This window comes from Alternaria burnsii, assembly GCF_013036055.1.
Source record: "Alternaria burnsii strain CBS107.38 chromosome Unknown 705, whole genome shotgun sequence".
In the NCBI taxonomy this organism is placed as follows: Eukaryota; Fungi; Ascomycota; class Dothideomycetes; order Pleosporales; family Pleosporaceae; genus Alternaria; species Alternaria burnsii.
The window spans coordinates 1,509,316-1,528,654 of NW_024066107.1; the positions used below are offsets into that span (position 1 = coordinate 1,509,316).

General features: G+C 50.8%; 6 protein-coding genes across 6 annotated transcripts; 3 read left to right on the forward strand and 3 right to left on the reverse strand.

The window, feature by feature from the left end:
- On the forward strand, window positions 1–1,833 carry GT037_000541 (uncharacterized protein; the record flags this gene model as incomplete). The annotated part of the gene is made up of 1 exon (XM_038925588.1): window positions 1–1,833. The coding sequence occupies one exon, from the start codon at window positions 1–3 to the stop codon at window positions 1,831–1,833; it is 1,833 nt and encodes a 610-aa protein (XP_038791444.1).
- A 2,218-nt stretch (window positions 1,834–4,051) lies between these two features.
- GT037_000542 (uncharacterized protein) lies at window positions 4,052–4,420 on the reverse strand (the record flags this gene model as incomplete). Its single annotated transcript, XM_038925589.1, has 2 exons — window positions 4,052–4,357; window positions 4,409–4,420. 2 exons carry the CDS (start codon window positions 4,418–4,420, stop codon window positions 4,052–4,054), a joined length of 318 nt encoding a protein of 105 aa, XP_038791445.1.
- Window positions 4,421–4,683: 263 nt separating this feature from the next.
- GT037_000543 (cellular morphogenesis regulator) lies at window positions 4,684–10,452 on the forward strand (the record flags this gene model as incomplete). Its single annotated transcript, XM_038925590.1, has 5 exons — window positions 4,684–4,783; window positions 4,837–4,961; window positions 5,022–5,171; window positions 5,221–9,114; window positions 9,163–10,452. The coding sequence occupies 5 exons, from the start codon at window positions 4,684–4,686 to the stop codon at window positions 10,450–10,452; spliced, it is 5,559 nt and encodes a 1,852-aa protein (XP_038791446.1).
- A 1,155-nt stretch (window positions 10,453–11,607) lies between these two features.
- GT037_000544 (uncharacterized protein) lies at window positions 11,608–12,494 on the reverse strand (the record flags this gene model as incomplete). The annotated part of the gene is made up of 2 exons (XM_038925591.1): window positions 11,608–12,098; window positions 12,155–12,494. The coding sequence occupies 2 exons, from the start codon at window positions 12,492–12,494 to the stop codon at window positions 11,608–11,610; spliced, it is 831 nt and encodes a 276-aa protein (XP_038791447.1).
- Window positions 12,495–12,721: 227 nt separating this feature from the next.
- On the forward strand, window positions 12,722–16,639 carry GT037_000545 (uncharacterized protein; the record flags this gene model as incomplete). The annotated part of the gene is made up of 7 exons (XM_038925592.1): window positions 12,722–13,246; window positions 13,774–13,936; window positions 13,985–15,067; window positions 15,242–15,507; window positions 16,038–16,101; window positions 16,198–16,296; window positions 16,407–16,639. Coding segments are annotated over 7 exons (2,433 nt in total), but the record flags the coding sequence as incomplete, so codon positions are not given.
- Window positions 16,640–17,152: 513 nt separating this feature from the next.
- Window positions 17,153–18,994, reverse strand: GT037_000546 (glycoside hydrolase family 20 protein; the record flags this gene model as incomplete). The annotated part of the gene is made up of 1 exon (XM_038925593.1): window positions 17,153–18,994. One exon carries the CDS (start codon window positions 18,992–18,994, stop codon window positions 17,153–17,155), a length of 1,842 nt encoding a protein of 613 aa, XP_038791449.1.
- Window positions 18,995–19,339: the final 345 nt, after the last annotated feature.

A 19,339-nucleotide genomic window follows, 5' to 3' on the forward strand; every position in this document is an offset into this window, starting at 1 on the left:
ATGTATCTCCAGCATTTGGCTGTTCTTCTCCTCTCCGTTCTTGTTCTTCCTATATCGCATGCTACAAACGAAATTCCGGAAGTGCCTAATGCAAACCATGTCTTCAACGCCGTTCATTCGTCCATGAGACAATGGGGTTCGTCACTTAACCACAATGGAATGTCTTTCTTCCTCGCCACAGTACCAGCTGGAACACAGCTCTACCATGGAACTTCGAAGCAAGAAGAGATATCCGGGACACAGTGGTTGGCGTTCGAACCAGAGCACGCACTCGTCTTCGCACGGCCTCATCGGGGACCGCCGCCAGGAGAAGGGCATGGTCCGCCAAACGATCGACCTCATAATGGAGTAGATGAACCGGGCAGACGACACAACGGAAAACCATCTCCAATTATGGATGATGGTAGGAAGCGTCACCCAAATGCTGTGCGATTTGCTGATTCGAAACCCTCAGGAGCGACGCCGGTATCCCCTCCTTGGAAACAGCCACCACTCCACGAGCGATCACGAACACGTCCCTCGACGTATGATCTTAACCACTATGAACGATTCAATCGTGGACCTCCTGCATATCGTGGAGAAAGAAGCGACACTCAGCAGCCACTGAGCTCACAAGCATCGAAAGATAACACCGAGTACGGCTACTTACACACTTACACGCCAAAACATAACCTTCGCCTGCTATATCTTGATGGCCTTTCCGCTGGAAAGACTCCTAATGGCACACTCGATACCCAAGACATGCTACTCCTTAATCTCACTGACTTGGATAGCCCTATGGCAGGCGAATATCAGCGCGCAGAAGGTCTTTGCAATCTAACCAAAACACTTTGGGAAAATAAGATCGATGGCGTCTTGCGCATGGAGGCTGGCTTCGAGATTATACTTTGTGACTTTACGAAACATCTGCAAAGAAAGGACGTTGTTGCGATATCTCAACACGAGCACCGTGGTGCATCTGGAAAGGGACCAGATGGTTGGCAGTACCTCAAAGCTCTCACCTCGCGCTACCAAGGGATTGGCGGTAATAGGGTGAAGTTGGATCTTGAGAACTTCGTTAGCGTCTTTGCTTATCCCAACATCGAGGGGCTGTTTGACAACGACGTACAGTCCGACTATGCTATGCCTAGACTACAGAATGTCATAGAGGGTGACCGTATGCGTGTCAAAGACGATGTCACGGATATGATTCTGCGAAAAGACTGGAACACAGACGAACAATTGCGCGATTGGCAAGCAGTGGCTGATATGGTAGTACAGCGGTACAGCAAACCTCTTCATCACCTTCACACCGACAAGGACATTCGAGAAGACAAGGATGCACTTACTCTTTACTTCGCCACGCTACTTCGCCCCTTCATCTCTTCCGCTCGCAACGCAACACTGGAGACACAACGCTGTGTGTCTCAGTACATCCCCACGTTGCCTTTACCGCCACAACCGGTCGCCTCTCTGGCGCACCTCAACCTATACGTTGTGACGCATCGGCTGTGCGACACACTCCTGACTGCCCTTTCCATCGCCTCTTCGCCTACGTCTCACTCTTCATTCACGTCTGTGTATGCCTCACATGCTGTCGAACTTATCGATGATCTAGTTGAGTTTCTACGCTGGACAACGTGGAAGGACTGTGGAGCATGTGCGGACGAAGAGGTCTGCTTCATACCCATCTGGCCGATGGGCTCACATGAGGATCATGCACACCCAAAATGCAAGCGCGAAGAAGATGCAGAAGACGGAGGTGATGGGTATTGGGGCTCAAGGAGGAGACCGCATGGGAAGAGAAGGATGAAGAAGGATAGGAAGTATGAATCTACACGTTACAGGAATTGAAGTCGTTGAATGAGGTGTCCTTCCAGTGTCCGGACAACGCTTTGCTACCACCACAACAGGCCTTTTGGAAGCCTTTTCTCAAGTTAGATCTATTTTAATACTATACAATTCACGACCACTGGAAGCGTTTTTCATCTATAAACTCATCTTGTGTCCTCTAGTGCCTACCTCGGGTAACATGACCCTCCACAGCACATCCGCAAACACAAAGATCCCGACTACGTATGTGACTATCCCAATTCACTTCACCGTGCACAAAGTCGCCTATGCCTACCACAGCACGCCCACAAGCAACACACGCTACGGTTAAACCCAACGTTCGGGATCCCGGATCTCGCCCCGAACTAGCGATTAGCGTAGCGCGGCGTGGGGTCCAAAAGCCGCGCCAGCACGCGCCCCACTCACTGCCTTTGCTCCAAGCTTTTGCAGCTTGTGAAAAGCAGGAAAATCCATGTCGACGGGCTAACCCCTGCCTGGCGTGCCATGGCCGCGAAGATTGCCGCAACAGGTATGATGCTGCGAGCCAGGTGCACAGGTGGGTACCTGATGAACAAGACTAGACTCATGTGGATCATTTCCTGTCTCCTCGATGGGGAACTGGGACTAGGTGCAAGGGTAAGGAACGCGCCAGCTCGCAGACGTCGACCGATTCTGATTCGGGTGTTTGCTGCCGGCTTGGATCGTCTTCGTTCGGGATGGGTTGGAAACTGGATTGGGACCGGAGTTGGCGTTGGGTGAGGCGAGATGAGTCTGATGCATGTGGGACGGGATTTGTTTCGGGGGAAAGAAACCTGGAGCTTTGTCGGGTCGCTTGTCGCATGTCGGGAGGTCTAGGGGAGGACTTGGCATTGCTTTGAGCATGTACACGCGGTGCTTCCTATCAACATGTCATCGCAAGCGTTGGTGTAGTAGTATGAGTTGTGTCGATGTCACTCCTTTCCGACAGACGTTCTTAACGCGATGATTACCTCAAGCACAGCGACACGGTAACATGTCTTTTCTGATGATGAATAAGGGACACTCGCTGAGACGCTCAAATTGAGGCCTGCAAAATCACATGTTTCGTCGCTTGGACAACCTCACAACTCCAGCATCAACTGTCAAGTAAAGAGACCATCTACCCTTTCCATCTCCGACCGCCAAGCAGATTTCCCGACCACGAATCGGTTTCCGGAAGAGGAGATACCCGCCTATGATCCGCAGTTTCGATTCGAAAAACACTGGAACAGCGCTATACGAGTCGTCCAAGTAGTGCCCTTCTTCCGCTCGACCCTCAGATATAGTACTTGTGACCCCAACACCAGCGCCGGTCAGTTTCAATGCCACACCAGCAAAAAACCCCACTGGGCGGGCCGACACTCGCCACAGCTACCCTTCTAGCCACACTCCATTATTTCCACGACTAAGTTGTTGGTTTTGAGATGGCCAGTTCGCTATCGGGTGACTAGAACTCACCCGCATCAACACTAGATTTAAGCTTCACTCCGACGTACTACGTACTCTTAGCAAGCAATCGCAGCGACCGCCACATTATTGCGCTATCGCGAGATCTAAGGATGGTTCAGAGCCGGCGTGAGTGCGATAGTGGCTGAGTGGTGAGATTATAGTGCGTTGACGTAGCAATGGATGAATATTGTGTCTTGGGTAGTACAATCAAGCTGCATGAAACGACCAGCATGGTACCAGAGGCAGAACTTTTTCGGATTATTCCGCACCATGATGTCTGATTGAGGAGCTTGCGAGATAGTATCAGACTGGTTAACGGATTTACATGTCAGTCATTACAGGTGGGCAGACTTGGTGTTACATGTCTGATGTTCTTAGCCCACTAGAAGAAAACATAGCAGCGAATTCCTCTGGGATAGACTATACTCTAGATGTAATCCAAGACGGGTATTTACCGTCTCTAGTGCTCTTGTTGTGGGCGAAATATTCTCCTCCAACCCTTGTGCCCTCAAAGTACTTTGTCGTATTGGTTGGAATAAGGCCTGGATCTTAAGGCAAGGCCAGTCAGACGAAGACGGCCAATGCGTGTACCATGATGATGCTGGCAAAATATGTTGAATAGCCCTATGCTTTCGCATCGCAGAGCCAAATTATTCCTTGAAGTGTCGTGAAGATTCGTCGTTTCCCTTGTTGGATAATTGTGTCCATGATCTATAGCTCTCGCACAGCATGTAGTCTCGTCGGTAGAATATGGTCTTATGAGATAGGTCGTTCAAGTGTCAGGAGTATTGATGAACTCCCAGAAGCCATATATGAGGCATATGAAGATGAATACGACCAAGGCCTGTCCAAACCATTCAGGAAGTGCGCGGTGGGTGGACTCGACTTCGCTGCTTGCTATGGAGGATTCCTCGCTATATGGTCGGAAGGTGCCGTAGCCTGGTGGCGCACCGGTCATCCCAATGGCGTCATGATAGGATGGTGGAGGCTCGTCAGGCGGAGGGTATTCATGAGGCGGGAGGTCAGGCTGGAAGGCGTCGGCGGGTGGTGGGGCAGGTGGGGGATCGTGTGAGGCCTGCTACGGTCAGTTGTGGCTAAGATGTGACGACGATGAAGTAATCACCGGTACTGCGTCGTGCATGGTGCGCTGGCCTCGGTGATTTGTAGGGCGACTGTCTAGGCTTCATGGTGTTGTAGCTGATGTCGCGTGCGGCGCGCGTCGATGACGGGCATGTCCCTCGGCACGGACCCCTTCGCGCCGAAGTGCTTCGTGTCCACGGTCGCAATGGCCTTGGTAGATAGCCAGGCAGCGGATTAGACGCTCAACACCACCCACGACCAGGAGCAGCATGTCCAGCGCCCTGCCATTGATACACGGACACATCGATACCTGCCAGACACAGTATGTCGGCTGATCCCACTGCTAACCTGCAGGTCTTGTCACCACCGGGCTCTGGCCGCTCAAGTCCAGCACCGCGGTCGGCGCGCCATGCAGCCGAAGAGCGTATGTCTTCTTTCTGCGTCTGGGCATTGGTGAAGCTAACCGTAGTAAAACAGCTCTGTACAAGAAAGACAAGAACTTCCGACGATATGCGGCCGGTGTCGAACGCGCTCTCGCCCTCTGGGACACTGCACAGCAGGAATGGGCCGACTACATATCATTCTTGGGACGGCTGCTGAAGGTCAATACCGCCATGCTACTCCCAACATGAGACAAAGCGCTTATACAAACCACCGTCCAGGCCCTGCAAGCGCATCCTCCAAACATACCCGCCATACCACATAGCGATACTGTCGCACTGCGATTAGCGCAGTGCTTGAATCCAACACTGCCCTCGGGCGTTCACCAGAAAGCCCTCGAAGTCTATGACTACATCTTCTCTACCATCGGTGTATGCCTGCCTCCCCACGTCAGCCCAGCACAAGCTGACCCATGCCCAGAAAGATGCACTCGCCCGTGACCTCAACCTCTACTTCCCCGGCCTTGCTTCAGTCCTCTCCTTCGCCTCGCTCTCGGTCCGCCCCCTCTACCTCTCCGTCTTCGAAAAGCACATCCTGAAGCTTGGCGGAGCTGCACTTCGCCCGGCCTTGAAAGCAATCATACTTTCTCTCCTACCTGGACTAGAAGATGAGACAAGCGAGGACTTTGAGCGCATGGTTTCTGCAACCGAGAAGCTGCGGACCGCCGTGCAAGACAATTCACACGAGACAGCCGATTCCAAGACGGCCAGTGCCTCGTCCCACTTCTGGCAATGCCTTTTCCTGGCAACCATCACGAACCCTTCCAGGAGGCAAGGTGCACTTGCTTTCCTCGTACGTCGCCTGCCCAAGTTCGGACGGCCAGAGCGGCGCAACTCTCCTTCTGACCTCTCCACGCCCTCAGGAACCTTGTCCGAGGAGGCTGAGGCAGCTACATCGCCAGAGCCTGGTCTCCTTATTCGTTGCTTCGAATCAGGCCTATCAGATCCTCAAATACTCATTCAACGAGGCTTTCTCGATCTGTTGGTCAGCCATCTACCTCTCGACTCACCCGTCCTGCAGGAGCGTGTTGGCAAAGGGGATTTGGAACGACTTGTAGCTGCCGCTGCCAGCGTTGTGTCGCGCAGAGACATGAGCTTGAATCGCCGGCTCTGGGCATGGTTCTTGGGCCCAGAACCTACTGCTGCTGAGGCCAACGATGGGGTTACATCTCCAACAACGGACAAGCACAGTACGACAGTAGATCCTTCAGCACACCAAGCTGCCTTCTTTTCGCGATACGGTCTCGAGGCACTCACAAACAGTGTCCTCAAGATGATTAGTCGTCATAGCGCATCACCTTCCGAGCGAGCACGTCCTTTCCGAGTCTGTTTATCTCTCATGGACCGATGGGAAGTAGGTGGGTTGATTGTACCCGACATCTTCCTGCCCGCTTTACGAAGCGTCTACTCGTACAGCGAGACTGCACCCAAGGACCAAGTCGACGAAGTCATGAGAAGTGCTAGCGCATTCTTCGATGGCGTCGATAGTGGCCTCATTTGGGGCAAGCTGATTCATCTCATCACGTCTTCTTTGCAGACAGATGGGGCAGTTAATGATGAAGCTTTAGAGAAGATGAAGTTGGCCAAGTTCGTTCTAGCCCGCTTCAATCTCAGGGAAGAAGATATGTTGCTGCATCATATGCCTCTAATGGTGCTTTCGTCACTTGTGTCCTTGAATGAAAGCTCCGGAAAGACCCGCAAATCACCAGCGGGCGCAGAAGTCATGAGTCTTGCCCTTGAGATTGCAGATTCACTTGTGCAGATAGTGCCAGACCGGTCGTTTCGAGGCGACCAAGCAACGGACCAGCAGATATCTGCAGCCCTCAAGATACCACGATCCACTGTGACCCAGCAAATCCAGGCATTCTACGAAGAATCTCAAGGAAGTCTTGATGCAGCTGATCCCCCTTTCGAGCCACCACTGCTTGGTCAAATCGTGCTTCGTGAGGCTTCCTGCATGTTCACAGCATCCATCCAATCGACGGACTCTGAGATCTCTGTGGAGATGCCTTCAAAGATTTTGTCTAACCTGGTATTCAAAACGCAATGCTTAAAGGCCATCGAGGACGTTGATCTCACCGCCATGCTTGCAGACATTCTCCAAACGTCTGACGAGTCTAACAAAGATCTTTCGTTCTCGCACTTAAGTGCTGTTACGACTGTTTTGCTGGCACTTCAGACAGCACTTGCGTCGAAACCTCATATCCCCTCTAGCCAATTGCCTGAGCTCATCCATCCTTTAGTTCAGTACTTCTGGCAATATCTCTCGCCGACATTGCCCAAATACCATGTCGAGACGGCACGCTCCTTGCTGCAGCTGCATTCCATTGCCCCTACAGGCCGGATGGTTGAAAGTGCCATTGCTTCTATCATCGTGGAGCAGACAGGCCGCGATTCTATCTCCAACAGCTCTCCCGACTGTGCCCGACGATTTGCGACACTCTGGACGCATATCATGCATGAACTGAACTTGCAGTCAGAAAAGCGTGTGACCATTACGCGCCGACCGAGCGGTAACGTCACGCAAGTCCCAACGCCCGCTGGTGACTTTCATTCTGTTTTGACAAGGCCGCTACTTCTACTTCTGGACACTCTGACAGAAGAGGGCTCTGAAACCTCGACATTCATGCAAAACTGGTTGCCAGACTTACCAAGCTTGAATAGAGTCTTTGAAGTACTCGCACTACACATCCAATCGCTCAATTGTCTCCTAGTTTCAAGCAATCTGGCACCTACCAAGGGGTCGCAGGAACGACCACCGCACTCTAGAAGGGATGATACAAAAGAATGCCTGTACTACCTCAGACACGTCTTTAATGTCATCAAACGACCAACACACTTCACTTGGGTAACTCTTGCTGAGGTAACTCTTACGTGGCCGGAACCATCATCATCACGCATTTCCATCCAGGAGTGGCTCGTACGTACCTGCTTGACTACATTGTCGCTTCGAGCTGATACTTCGGAATCAAACCTGGAGCCCCATATACATGAACTACACCGACTGTCCGTCTCCGTCATATCGCAAATCTATCGTAGTCCATTTGCTCCTCCGCTTCGAGACTTGGAACTCGAAGTACCCTTGATGGCAAGACTACGATCGGCAGGCCCATCTTTGCAAAGTCTTTTACTAGATGCAGAGTTGGCCGCACTGAAACTCCGTCTTACCCGTCCACCAGAGCCCGCACCAGAACCAAAACCTTCAAATCACCCAGCGAACCGGTCACGTCTGTCATCAGCAATGAACAGAGATTCGGAAGACAATACGCCAGCGCCCATACCTCCACCTCCTCAGCTCGTTGAGTGCTTGAAATTCGGGTTTTCCTCCCCAGCTAGCCGTTTGGTCCTTGATGACTGGATTCAATTCCTCGTTGAGGTTTTACCAATGTTCGCTGATACAATATTCCAAAACCTCCTTCCGCTTGTGGAATGTCTCTGCAAAGAGATCAACCTTGCATTTGAGCAGCTCAAGTCAACATTCGCCAAGACACAAGTCATGCCGACAGTATCTCCAGAGTCCACTCTGATATCGCTCATGAACGGTTTAGAGCAGATTTTGGCCAAGGCACACGAACGTTTGACAACACAAGAGACGAGGGTGTCGGCCAACAAGTCCCCAGAGCAGCCCCAGGGCTTCTTCAGTAACGTGGTATCTGGTCTGATTTCGTCTGATACAAACCAAACTCGCACGCCAACCGCGAACAGCAGACTCTCAGTTCTCCTATGCTTCCAAGACACGGTCCGTATATGCTTTGCGATATGGTCATGGGGACATATGCTAGAAGTACAAGACCATACGTCAGCATCGTCGTTCTCTTACACTTCTCTGCGCATGCGCAATCGAGCCCGCCGTACATTAGAACATCTCTTTGCTGCGGAGGCACTGGAATGTCTAGAGACATTGGTAGTCCTATGGGCGCATGCGACCCCTGATGATACGCAAGGACCAGCTATTACAGGACTTCTGAATGTCCTCAACGGGTCAAAGCCAAAGCACACAATACCTGCGATTTTCAACGCCGTGTACAGTCGGACCGATCCTGGGGCTTTGGACACTAATCGACAGTCAACGCTCACCTCTGATCTTACCGACACCGAACTAGTCGCCTTCTTGGTTGAATATACGACTTCTTTAGAGGACGATGCTATGGACGAGATATGGCAGGATTGCACTCTATTCTTGCGAGACGTGCTTGCGAATCCCCTCCCACATCGACAGATTCTGCCTACGCTGTTGGAGTTCACCGCTGTCATAGGTCAGAAGGTTGATAACACTAACTTCGGAGAGCAGCGGAAGATGCGGAGAGAGCTAGCAGTAAGTATATGTGTTCGTTCGATGTAGAGGTGCTAATCACGTATACAGGATATCTTTGCTAGAATCTTGACTGCGATCTTTACGACACGCTCCATGGGCTATTTGCAAGACTCAAATCAAGCTGCAAATGAAAAGACGACTGCGATAACCAACGGCATCCGCGCACAGAAGCGAGCAATTGACGTTGTTTCTATCCTCACCACCATTGTACCAAAACTGTCGATCATTCTGGTAGAACATGACCGTGTTGCAAAGGTCGTCTCTGACATCTCGGCATCTGTCATTGGCCCCACCTTCCGTGCAAAAGCATTCCCTGACAACGTATCGAGAAACACGTTGGATCTGCTTCAAGGTCTTACCAAGATTGCACAAGGCAACAAGCTGCTCAAGAAAGACATCTATGATGCCTTCAATGACCCTAGATTTTTCAATACAACGCCCCTTCTACTGAGAGAAGCTTGGCTGCCTATCCTCGCACAGTGGACCCAGTCTGACAAGGAGCGAGTCCCCGAACTACTATCACGGCTTTCAGCACCCACAACGGCTGGCCTCATGTTTGGCGTGGGTGCAACGTCTGCTCGGCAGGAAGCCGACCGGAAGACACAGCTTACATTACGTCGCATTGCGCTTCTTATTCTAGGTAGCCCTGAGGACGCTTTCACGCCGAACATACCCCAGGTTCTGGAGAAGGTTGTCGAGTTGCTTACCGCAACACCCGCGTCTTCTCCTTCGTCTATCACCCGTACAGATGTCATAGTGCTGTTACGTGCTATCATTCTGAAGACCTCACCTATTCACCTCGCGTCACTTTGGCCGGTTGTAAATGGCGAGTTAACATCTGGATTATCGGCCCTCTTGCTAGACGCTCCGAACAAGGAACACTATAACAACGCCGGCATAATCCAGACATGCAAGTTACTCGACGAGCTAGTTGTACTAGATCCCGATGACTTCCAACTTATGGAGTGGCTCTTCATCTCCGACACCATCGACGCCGTGTACAAGCCTGTCACACCACCGACGCTGATGTCTCTTACAGACGAGATCAACGAGGTTCTTACCAGGTCATCGACAGCACCTGCGATGCCTGTAACTGCGATCAATGGATCAGATGCTGATGAGCCCAAGCGGACATTACTCCTAGATCCGCTCATCGAGGCTCTCGAGAAGGAAGAAGGCGCTGCGGTGCTGGAGATGACTAGAGGAGAGCTTGTGAATCGGTTGGTGAGGCCGTTTTTGGGCAATCTGGCAATGAATGCTTTTGAGGCGAGATATGGGGGTGGAGAAGCGGATTGGCAGGGTATTTGGGAGAGTGTGGTCAAGGATGCGGCAAGCTAAGCGCAGCAATGGTAGATGGAAGGGTATAACAGGAAACTGTTCTGGGCCGATGCTGGTTGATGGCATGGTATAGATGAGATCTTCTAGTTACAGGGTCTGACGCTTTATCTCGGAGAGTGCAAGACTATGTGTGCGGAAAGGGTCAAATATGTCGATCCTGCTTAGCGCCTTCTACGTTAGATGTCTCTCAAAATTTCGTCATGTACCAACACAGTCGTCCAAACATCTATCATGTTCTTGCTCTCAGATTTTACACATGCTGTTTGACCCTTTCCACTTCGTCTCCTACTTTGGTACCCAATTTGTCTTCACGTTCTCGGCGTGCATGCCAATCCTGAGGGTTGCACAAAACTCGAGTACAATTAATGACAGAGTGGTCAAATTGATACATACGACCATAGGACACTGAAAATTAGGCTTCCCGTCCGCTCAGCCATATACAAGCAGTGTACCGGCGGATTAGTAGTTAGGTGGGTGACCACTAGCGAATCCCCGCTGTTGTATGTTTTTACATGTTGTTTTTTTTGTGATTCGACAACGTAGATTACATGCCCTTCTCTTTTTCGCAGGTCCGCTTGCGGTGGATAGTTGGTAGAAAGAAATCATGGTTTCAGTCGCTTGTGAGATACTGGTTCTATTGCAAGTCTATAGCTTTTGTAACGAGATCAGTGGTCTCCTCTTGTCCTTCGTCGCCGGCACATGAACGCTCGTGCATTGAACTAAGTTAAGCTTCTTGCATCTGGAACAAGCATCTCCTGTGCTTTTGCACAAACACAAAATAAATATGTCTTTGCCTGGCTTTCCTGTCTTGTTGCAACTCTGAGTTTTGCTGGAAATGGATTTAAACGATTTCCACGAGGCGGCAAAGTAGATAGTAGCTGGACAGAAACGTGGTATGAATACCGTTGAGCTTTGAGAAAGATGCTGTGATGCTCCAAAGATTTGTTAGTGCGGCGTAAACGCTGGGTGGCGGTAATGCTTGGTATGCGGCTTGCAGTGTCTTGGAGTCGTACGCGAGCATCCCTTTGGCCATTTACCTATGTTGGCAGGGTACGAGGTGGCTGTATGACTGGTAGCATCATGCTTGCCTACTCATGCAGGAGCATTCATGATGTGATGAGCAGGGTGTCTTCTTTATCCCAGAGAATGAATGCTTCACTCTGATCCATCTTCCTCGTCGTCTTGATGCTGCATAATGGCCTCGCATTGCTCTCTGAGCTCTTGTACGCCAGCGACACCTCTCCACTTGTCGAGTATCCTACTGACCTCTTGCCACTCCTTTTCTGCGTCGTCGTCTTGGTCTCGATCTATCATGTCCTGCAGACGTCGCGGTGTGCCCAATACCCACCTGACTGTGTCTTGTTGTCTCCGCTTCTTGTTCATGTCCAGTTTGTCTTTGTCGTCTTGCTCAACACGTATGCTTATGCCCAATCCTTCTTCTTTTGAGTGATGGCTACCCTGTAGCGAGGATGATAGGGAAGCGGCTGTCTCGGCGATGTGTGATATGGCGGGGCCGAGAGTATGCGTAGTTGGTGCGAGAGGATCCATGTTGCCGCGCATGCGTCGGATGGTGCTAGTTGCGGAGAGCAGCTTGGAATAGTTGTCGTAGACCAGGGACTTGCGATCGCTGTCTAGATTCCTGATCTCTGTACCAGCATTAGCCTGTATTTTACCTACTGCCACGTTCATAGTCATAGCATACGAGATACCAAGTCTGCCTCGACCTTCAAAACGCCCTTCAGGCCTTCTTTCGCAAGCAAACTCTCTACAAAGGCTTCCGCGTTGAAGTCGGCAGCGTCGAGCTCTGTGAGGGTCTCGTCTTCTTCTGGCCCAAGCTGTGTTGCCGAAGATTCTTCGGATATCCTGGCATCTGGTGTTGCGTCTCTGGGAGCATTCTTGAGGCCGTAGAATTCGCGAAGAGCGGCGCGGTTTCGGCGTGCGGCTGGAGGTGGGCGATGTGACGAGCTGCTGTCGATTGAGGTGCGGGTTAAGGAAGGACTACGGACCGAGGAGCTGGCGCGGGGCGAGGCTATAGTTGACATGTTGTAATGTTGTCTCTTTGAATGTCTTGTAGGGTTTGGTGGATGGGATGATGTTGAAGCTCGAGTTTCATGTGAAGGGGCCGAGGCCACAATTTGTGAACGCCCCACGTCATTCTACGCGTCGCGTTTCCCACACATCTTTAGCCTTATCCGACGAAGAAGCAAGTCCACGCACACACCTAACATAATCCCAATTGATTACTGCTATGGCAGCTAATATTGCAGCTGAGCTAACACAGCACCTAAATGCGCGACATCTCTATCCTACCGCAGCATGGCTGCAAAGCTTCCTCTCCACAACCCGACCGAACACGCCATTGCCCGCCATCAAGCAGACCGCCCACTTCCGCCTACTAGCCACCGACATTACCACGTCGCTCAGTCAGCCTGCAGTCTCGTTGTTTCCCAACGATGTACTAAAAAGCACCATCCAATCCCGCATCATCCCTGGCCCGATTGTCTGTCAAGTGCTTGACGTTGAAGATATTGGCCACTCGCGTTGGTCCCAGGTCGAATCTATCGAAGCACAAGAGCGGGGTGAAATGACGAAAGGGAGAGAGATTGTGCGTGTTGTAGAACAAGAAAACGAGGGGACTGCTGAGGCTGCAGCACCCATGCAGAGCAAAGGTCCTTTCAAGCTGCTACTGCAGGATGCTAAAGCACTCAAGATCTATGCCATGGATCTGCGAGGCATTGACGGACTCAACACCAACATGGCCATGGGTGCCAAACTTGTACTGCGTAATGTCGATGTAAGAAGAGGCGTCATTATGCTTGAGCCAAACAACGTCCAGGTGCTAGGCGGAAAATTAGAGGCCCTTGACAAGGCTTGGAAAGAGGGGAGGAAAGAAAGGCTTATGGCAGCGGCCAGGGTCACAGAATAGGCTGCGGGGTACTGATGTCTTACCATTGCAGCCTGGTCTTCCAGATCCGAACATGGACCTACCGATCTTTGAACAACATTACCTTAAGGATGTTTTGCGATACTTGTGTCAGCGTATTGCAGCACCGTCAAAATCTCATCAACGTGACAAAACCTGGAGATCCAAGGTACAATCCAAGTTCTGGAAAAAAAAAATACACTGTAAGCACACTTAGTGAAGCAATCCATACGTACATCAGTTTGACAAGGCTGATACATATTCATAAGTTCGGCCATCATGCCACATGCGCTTCCCTCGCTACATCAGCAAACCATGGGTGTCATATCTGCCAGAAAGCGTGGAGCATACTATCCGGCGATGAACAGGAATCTTTGCATTCTGCTGATTCAAGAAAGGGTGAGGTTTCTCCAGCTGAGACCCCAGTGCTAACATTCATTACGACCGCGAATTTGAGGCTCTGGGTAGCGCCTGATACGTTTAGCTTGGCTATACGTTACAATAGCGAGATGCTGGCAGGTAGCGAGAGGTATAGCTTATTCATCCTAGAACCGAACGAGAGTAAGTCTTGCCATAGTAGAATATTTGCATGGGTTGACCATGGAATAGGTCGTACACCATCTCAGATTTCCGATGTACAAATTGCCTTCACTAGTGACCGAACGTCTTCAGTTGAATCTATGCAGACGGCTACCAAGTGGTTGCAAGAGTGTGTCAGTTCACATCCAGACTGCAACACACCTGAGCGTAACCCCACTTGGTATCCAACACGTCTCTTGCATCTTGCCAACTCGTGTGAAGATGAAAAACACGTCCGGCTCATACACACAGCACAAGATCCACCTATCGGTCCTTATTCTACCCTGAGCCATTGCTGGGGTGATATCAAGCCTGCTCAGCTTACGCGAGCAATGGCATCTGAGTCCGACCCCCGGTATACTGTTGCGAATTTGCCCCAAACGTTTCAAGAAGCCATCGAAGTGTCCAAAAAACTGGGTGTCTGGTACCTCTGGATAGATTCATTGTGCATCATTCAAAGTGGAGATGATCGTCAAGATTGGTACCGAGAGGCGAGTCTGATGGAGAAGGTATACATGCATTCACATTGCAACATATCCGCAATGGATGCAGAGGATAGCACGAAGGGCCTTTTCCGGCATCGTGCCCCTCTGTACATTGGTTGTCCGTGCGTCAAAGTCAGCTTAGACGATATCCGACCGGATACTGAACATGTGGAGTGCCTGATGACCGACTGTCTCCTCTGGCGAGATGTCCTTAAGTACTCGCCTCTCAACAAACGCGGCTGGGTCTTCCAAGAGCGCTATCTTGCTCCACGAGTTCTACATTTTGGACGAACCCAGCTGTTCTGGGAGTGTCGGGAGCACACCGTATGCGAAACTTTCCCCCGAGCGCTGCCGTCTGTGATTCTGCGCAACTTTCCACCGTCTCTCAAATCCCGAGAACAAAATGAACAACATGTATCTGGTGAGATGTTTCCTCAACGACGTATTAGAGAAAAGTCAAACGAGACGAACTGGGAGACCTTATGGTACGCACTCGTTCGGGAATACTCTCTCAAAGAGCTATCGGTCCCAGGCGACAAGTTAGTCGCCCTTTCGGGTGTAGCCAGACATATGATGTCTCGCATCAAAGACATCTATGTTGCCGGCATGTGGCGCAGAAGTCTAGAAAGTATGCTCGCGTGGACAGTGACAGGAATTGGGAAACGTCCGTCCAATTACCGTGCGCCATCCTGGTCTTGGGCATCCGTGAATGGACTAATATGGTTGGATTCTGGGGTTGAACAAAAAAGCTTGATACACGTCGAAGATGTTGTACTCAATCACGCAACTGAAGATATCACAGGAGCGGTGGTCGGTGGGTGGTTAGATCTGCGTGGCTCCCTCAAACCTATGAGGTTGCAGAGTTTCAAATACGATGAGGCCATATATTGGAACATGGTTGTTGGCAGTAGCACCATCACCAAACACGGCGTTGACGACACAAATGAAGGGCTATCCGTGAGACTCGATACTTTGTACGGTGAGGCAGCTTTCGATAACGATAACACGGAAGAGCGGCTGTTCTCTATGCCTGCGTTAATCGGACGCAGTTCGTATGGGAATCATGAAGTACGGTGCCTCCTCCTCAGACTTACGAACTCCAAGAGCAAGATTTTTGAGAGAACTGGTTGTGTTGAGGGCTATTCGAAACACGGAGAGGATGTACTGCTGGCGGAGTTGGACGAAGAAACGAAAGCTGGTCTGCCTTGTCTACGTTACGAGAACGGACTACATACGATCCGGATCATCTAGAACGCCATCTAGCCTTAGCCAAGCACGCCAAACAATACCTCAAGACTTCATCCTCTTTCCGCATGAAGGAATCGAAATCTATGGGTCCCCTTCTAGATTTTGGCAGCGCGCCTCTGACGAGCACTTGGCCCAAATAGTGCTGAAGTTCAGGGTTCAAGTCAGGGTCTGAGGCGTAATAGCGGGGGTGGCCACGCCTCGGCCTGTCCCAATCATCTGAGCACGCGACAGCCAGGATACGCACAGTCAGCCGGTGACGTAGCGCGAGGGAATGTATATCACAACCCCAAATGCCCCGCGGACGTAACTCCGACATGTTGGATTACCATCATCTGAACATCGCAACCTAGTCAACCTTGAATCAACCTATAACATCAATTATGGCTACTACCGACCACACGGCGCAGTTCCAAGGTACGACTACGTTGCCCCGTTTTTGTGCTATTCTCCAACGGCGTTGTCGCCGGTTGTATAGCAATGTACAAGCACACGTACGCTAACACAATATAGAGCCTCCTGTCAATGGACTTCCAGGAGCTACAAGCACTACCCCATCTCACGTTGATGTTGATGGCCCGTCCCGTGACGACATCGACCTCCAATTTCAAGGTCCGCACTCGTCCTTGTGTTCATATTCGATTAACATCTTTCTACCATTTAGATTTGTTACCTACTCGCTCGCACAAATAATTGGCCAACATGCTAATACGTCCCCATAGAACCTATCGCTCCTGAAACCTCTACTTCTATATCTACCTCTACATCCACCGAAGATGACGACACTTCGCTCCAGAAGACCACAACTGAGAAGCTTAAGGATGCTGTGAAAAAGCCATTTACCAGCTCAGACAATACTTCCAACTCGCAAACGTTAGGCGAGAAGGACATTACCAGCCCAGAGATGGCCGCTGCAAATGAAGTCCTCGCAGACAAGAACCTAAAGTCGCCGTAAGTAAGGAAGAACGGACAAGGCGAAGGAGGGAGCAATGAATGTGGGGCGCGAAATTGATGCCCGAAGATTAGCAGCATGGGTCGCGATAGAAGATACTGTGCACATTTCAAATTCATGAAAGCATGTTAAACGGAGTTGTGATCTTTAGGGCAAGTTCAGCAATAGTCATTAAGATCAAATTCATCTGTTGCACGATAGATCGACTAAGAGCAGAAGCTTGTTGACCAGGTGTACAAAGGTTCATCACGAAGATATCGTTCAGTACTACCGAAGTTCAAAGCAACAGGGCATGGCACATCCTGGTTTCAATTCGTACAAGAAATGATATATTCAGACCAAAACGGGTATAATTGTGTCTATAAAGAAACGAATCCGCGACACACTCAGGCGTCGCTCTTCCTTCCTGACCATGATCGTTCGACCAATTTTTCACAATTCCACCCACACAACCAAGAGCAAAGTCATGATCATCATGGTTAAACCACCGATACAGAAACGAAATACCCCAGCCTTCTAAGCAACAGGTGTATGCAATGCTGTCTGGTTGAGATACAAATCACACTGATGCGGATGTTGAAGACAGTACTTTGGCATCAGCGGGCTAGCCTGTACACCAACAGCAACCAAATATTCCCTAAAGTTGAGAATACGCTGTGTCAGCTCCGTGGTCCTCTTGTTGCCATTTTCATCCTTGTTACCACTCCAGACAAGTTCTGCGAGTGCAGCGGCACGCGGCCACAGTTTCTGAGATACAACTACAGAGTCGACTTGTTCGGACCACAGAGGTGCGATGGCGCCCTGTACAAGCGCTTTCTGGCTGTCAGTCAGGTTGAAAGTGAAATCGTAGTCGTAGATGCGTTGCCATGTCTTGTATGGTGCACACCAAGAACCGCCTCCGCCGCCCCAGTTGAAGTTAGGTGAACCGTCTGTCGCGTTTGGGTTAACCATGACGTTGTACCTGGGATCGTTTCCAACCCAACCTCCATATCCGCAGTCGAGGTACATGAAGTCGGAACTGGAAACGATGACGCGGTAACCCTGTGCGGTGAGATTGCTAATGTGATCAAGGCCATTGTTCCAAGCTTGGAGGACAACGTCTTTGGGGACAACGCCAGTAGCAGCCACATCAGCAGAGAGCTTGACATCTTCCCACATGACGAAAGTCTTGTTGGCCTGCGCGCGGAAGTTGGGCAGGGCTCGGTCGACCCAGACTTGGTAGAGGTCGCCCATTGACTTTCCACTGTTGAAGAAGGCGAGGGCGGCAGATGAGAAGTTATTGCAGTTTGCAAAGAGCTCGTCGCCGCCAATGTGAAACCAGCTGTCTGGGAAGACTTGTGTCATTTCCTTGTACACTTTGGCTGTAACTTCGTAGGTCTTGTTATTGAGGATATCGAGTTGGCCGGGGTTGGGTTCCACGCCTGTATGAAGTGCCCAGTTGTCGTTAGACCACCAGCTGTGTTGGCAAGTGAGTAGGGACTCGTCGATTTGCGCCCAACCGGAGCTGGCGTGGCCGGGCATGTCAATCTCGGGGATGATTCGCACACCACGTGCGGCGGCGTAGGCGACAACCTCCTTCAACATGTCTTGGGTGAAGACCTCGTTGGCGGAATAGGCGTCTTCGGTCATCTCAGGGAAAGCGTTAATCTCCACAGGCCAGGATTGAGAATCAATAAGATGCCAGTGCAGGACGTTGAGCTTGGAAAGAGACATTCCATTGATCTGTTCAAAGATCTTGGCTTTTGTGATGAAGTTGCGACCAGTATCTATCATGATTCCACGGACTGGGTAAAGTGGCGCGTCCTTGATGGCGACGGGTTGTTCGATAACCATGTTACCAGAGCCATCATTGATAACAATTTGCTGCAGTGTTGTCAAGGCATGGAGGGCGCCATAGACGGTTCCCGCGGTGATGTCTATGGTACCCGAACCAGCTGCGAGATCGAGAGTGTAGGATTCGTCAACACCATGTTGGAGCTGAGCATGGGCGTCGGCAACATCAACCTTGACCTTGGTGACCGTACCGGTGCAATTTCCTCCCGGTGACGCACGATACTGCCTCCTGCTCTTTCTCGACGCACCGGTCGGGGTCGGAAAAGGCTGAAACGATGTAACCGGGGCTTCAGTGGCTGCGGGGATCCATTTCAGCTCTGCAATTGTCTTGGTAACGCGATCGAAGGCGGCAGAAAGCACTTCATGGCCGGGCGCATCGAGTTCGACGGATCCAAAAGAGAAGCAGCCAGAGTCGCCCCAGGTGATGCTCGTGGGTTTGGGAAGAGGGTTGGCGGCGACAGCATCAGCTTGTCCAACGAACAAGGCTGAGGTCGTGACCACGGAGGCCAGTATGAAATCGCGCATTGCTGTATTTGTTGTTGTCCTAGTCGAATCCGTATCAAGAAAGCAAGCAATGGTTGTAAGGAAGGACGGGAATGCTGTAGAACAAATGCTTGCGAATATAAATACTACACAAACACGCGTAGTGAATCAGCAATGAATCAGGAATCCATATACTGCGTCAACACAACGTGGGGAAGAGAGGAAAGACATACTCGAGTTCCGCACTGACGAGTTCAGCTTTCCCACCCCAGCTAGGCTATTCACTTCGCAGGCCCACAGATCATCAAGCGCATGATGCACTACCGGGAAGCGCCCCTTTAGTGAGATATTAGGTTAAGCCAGCCACTTTTTTGCTAAGCCTTGCTG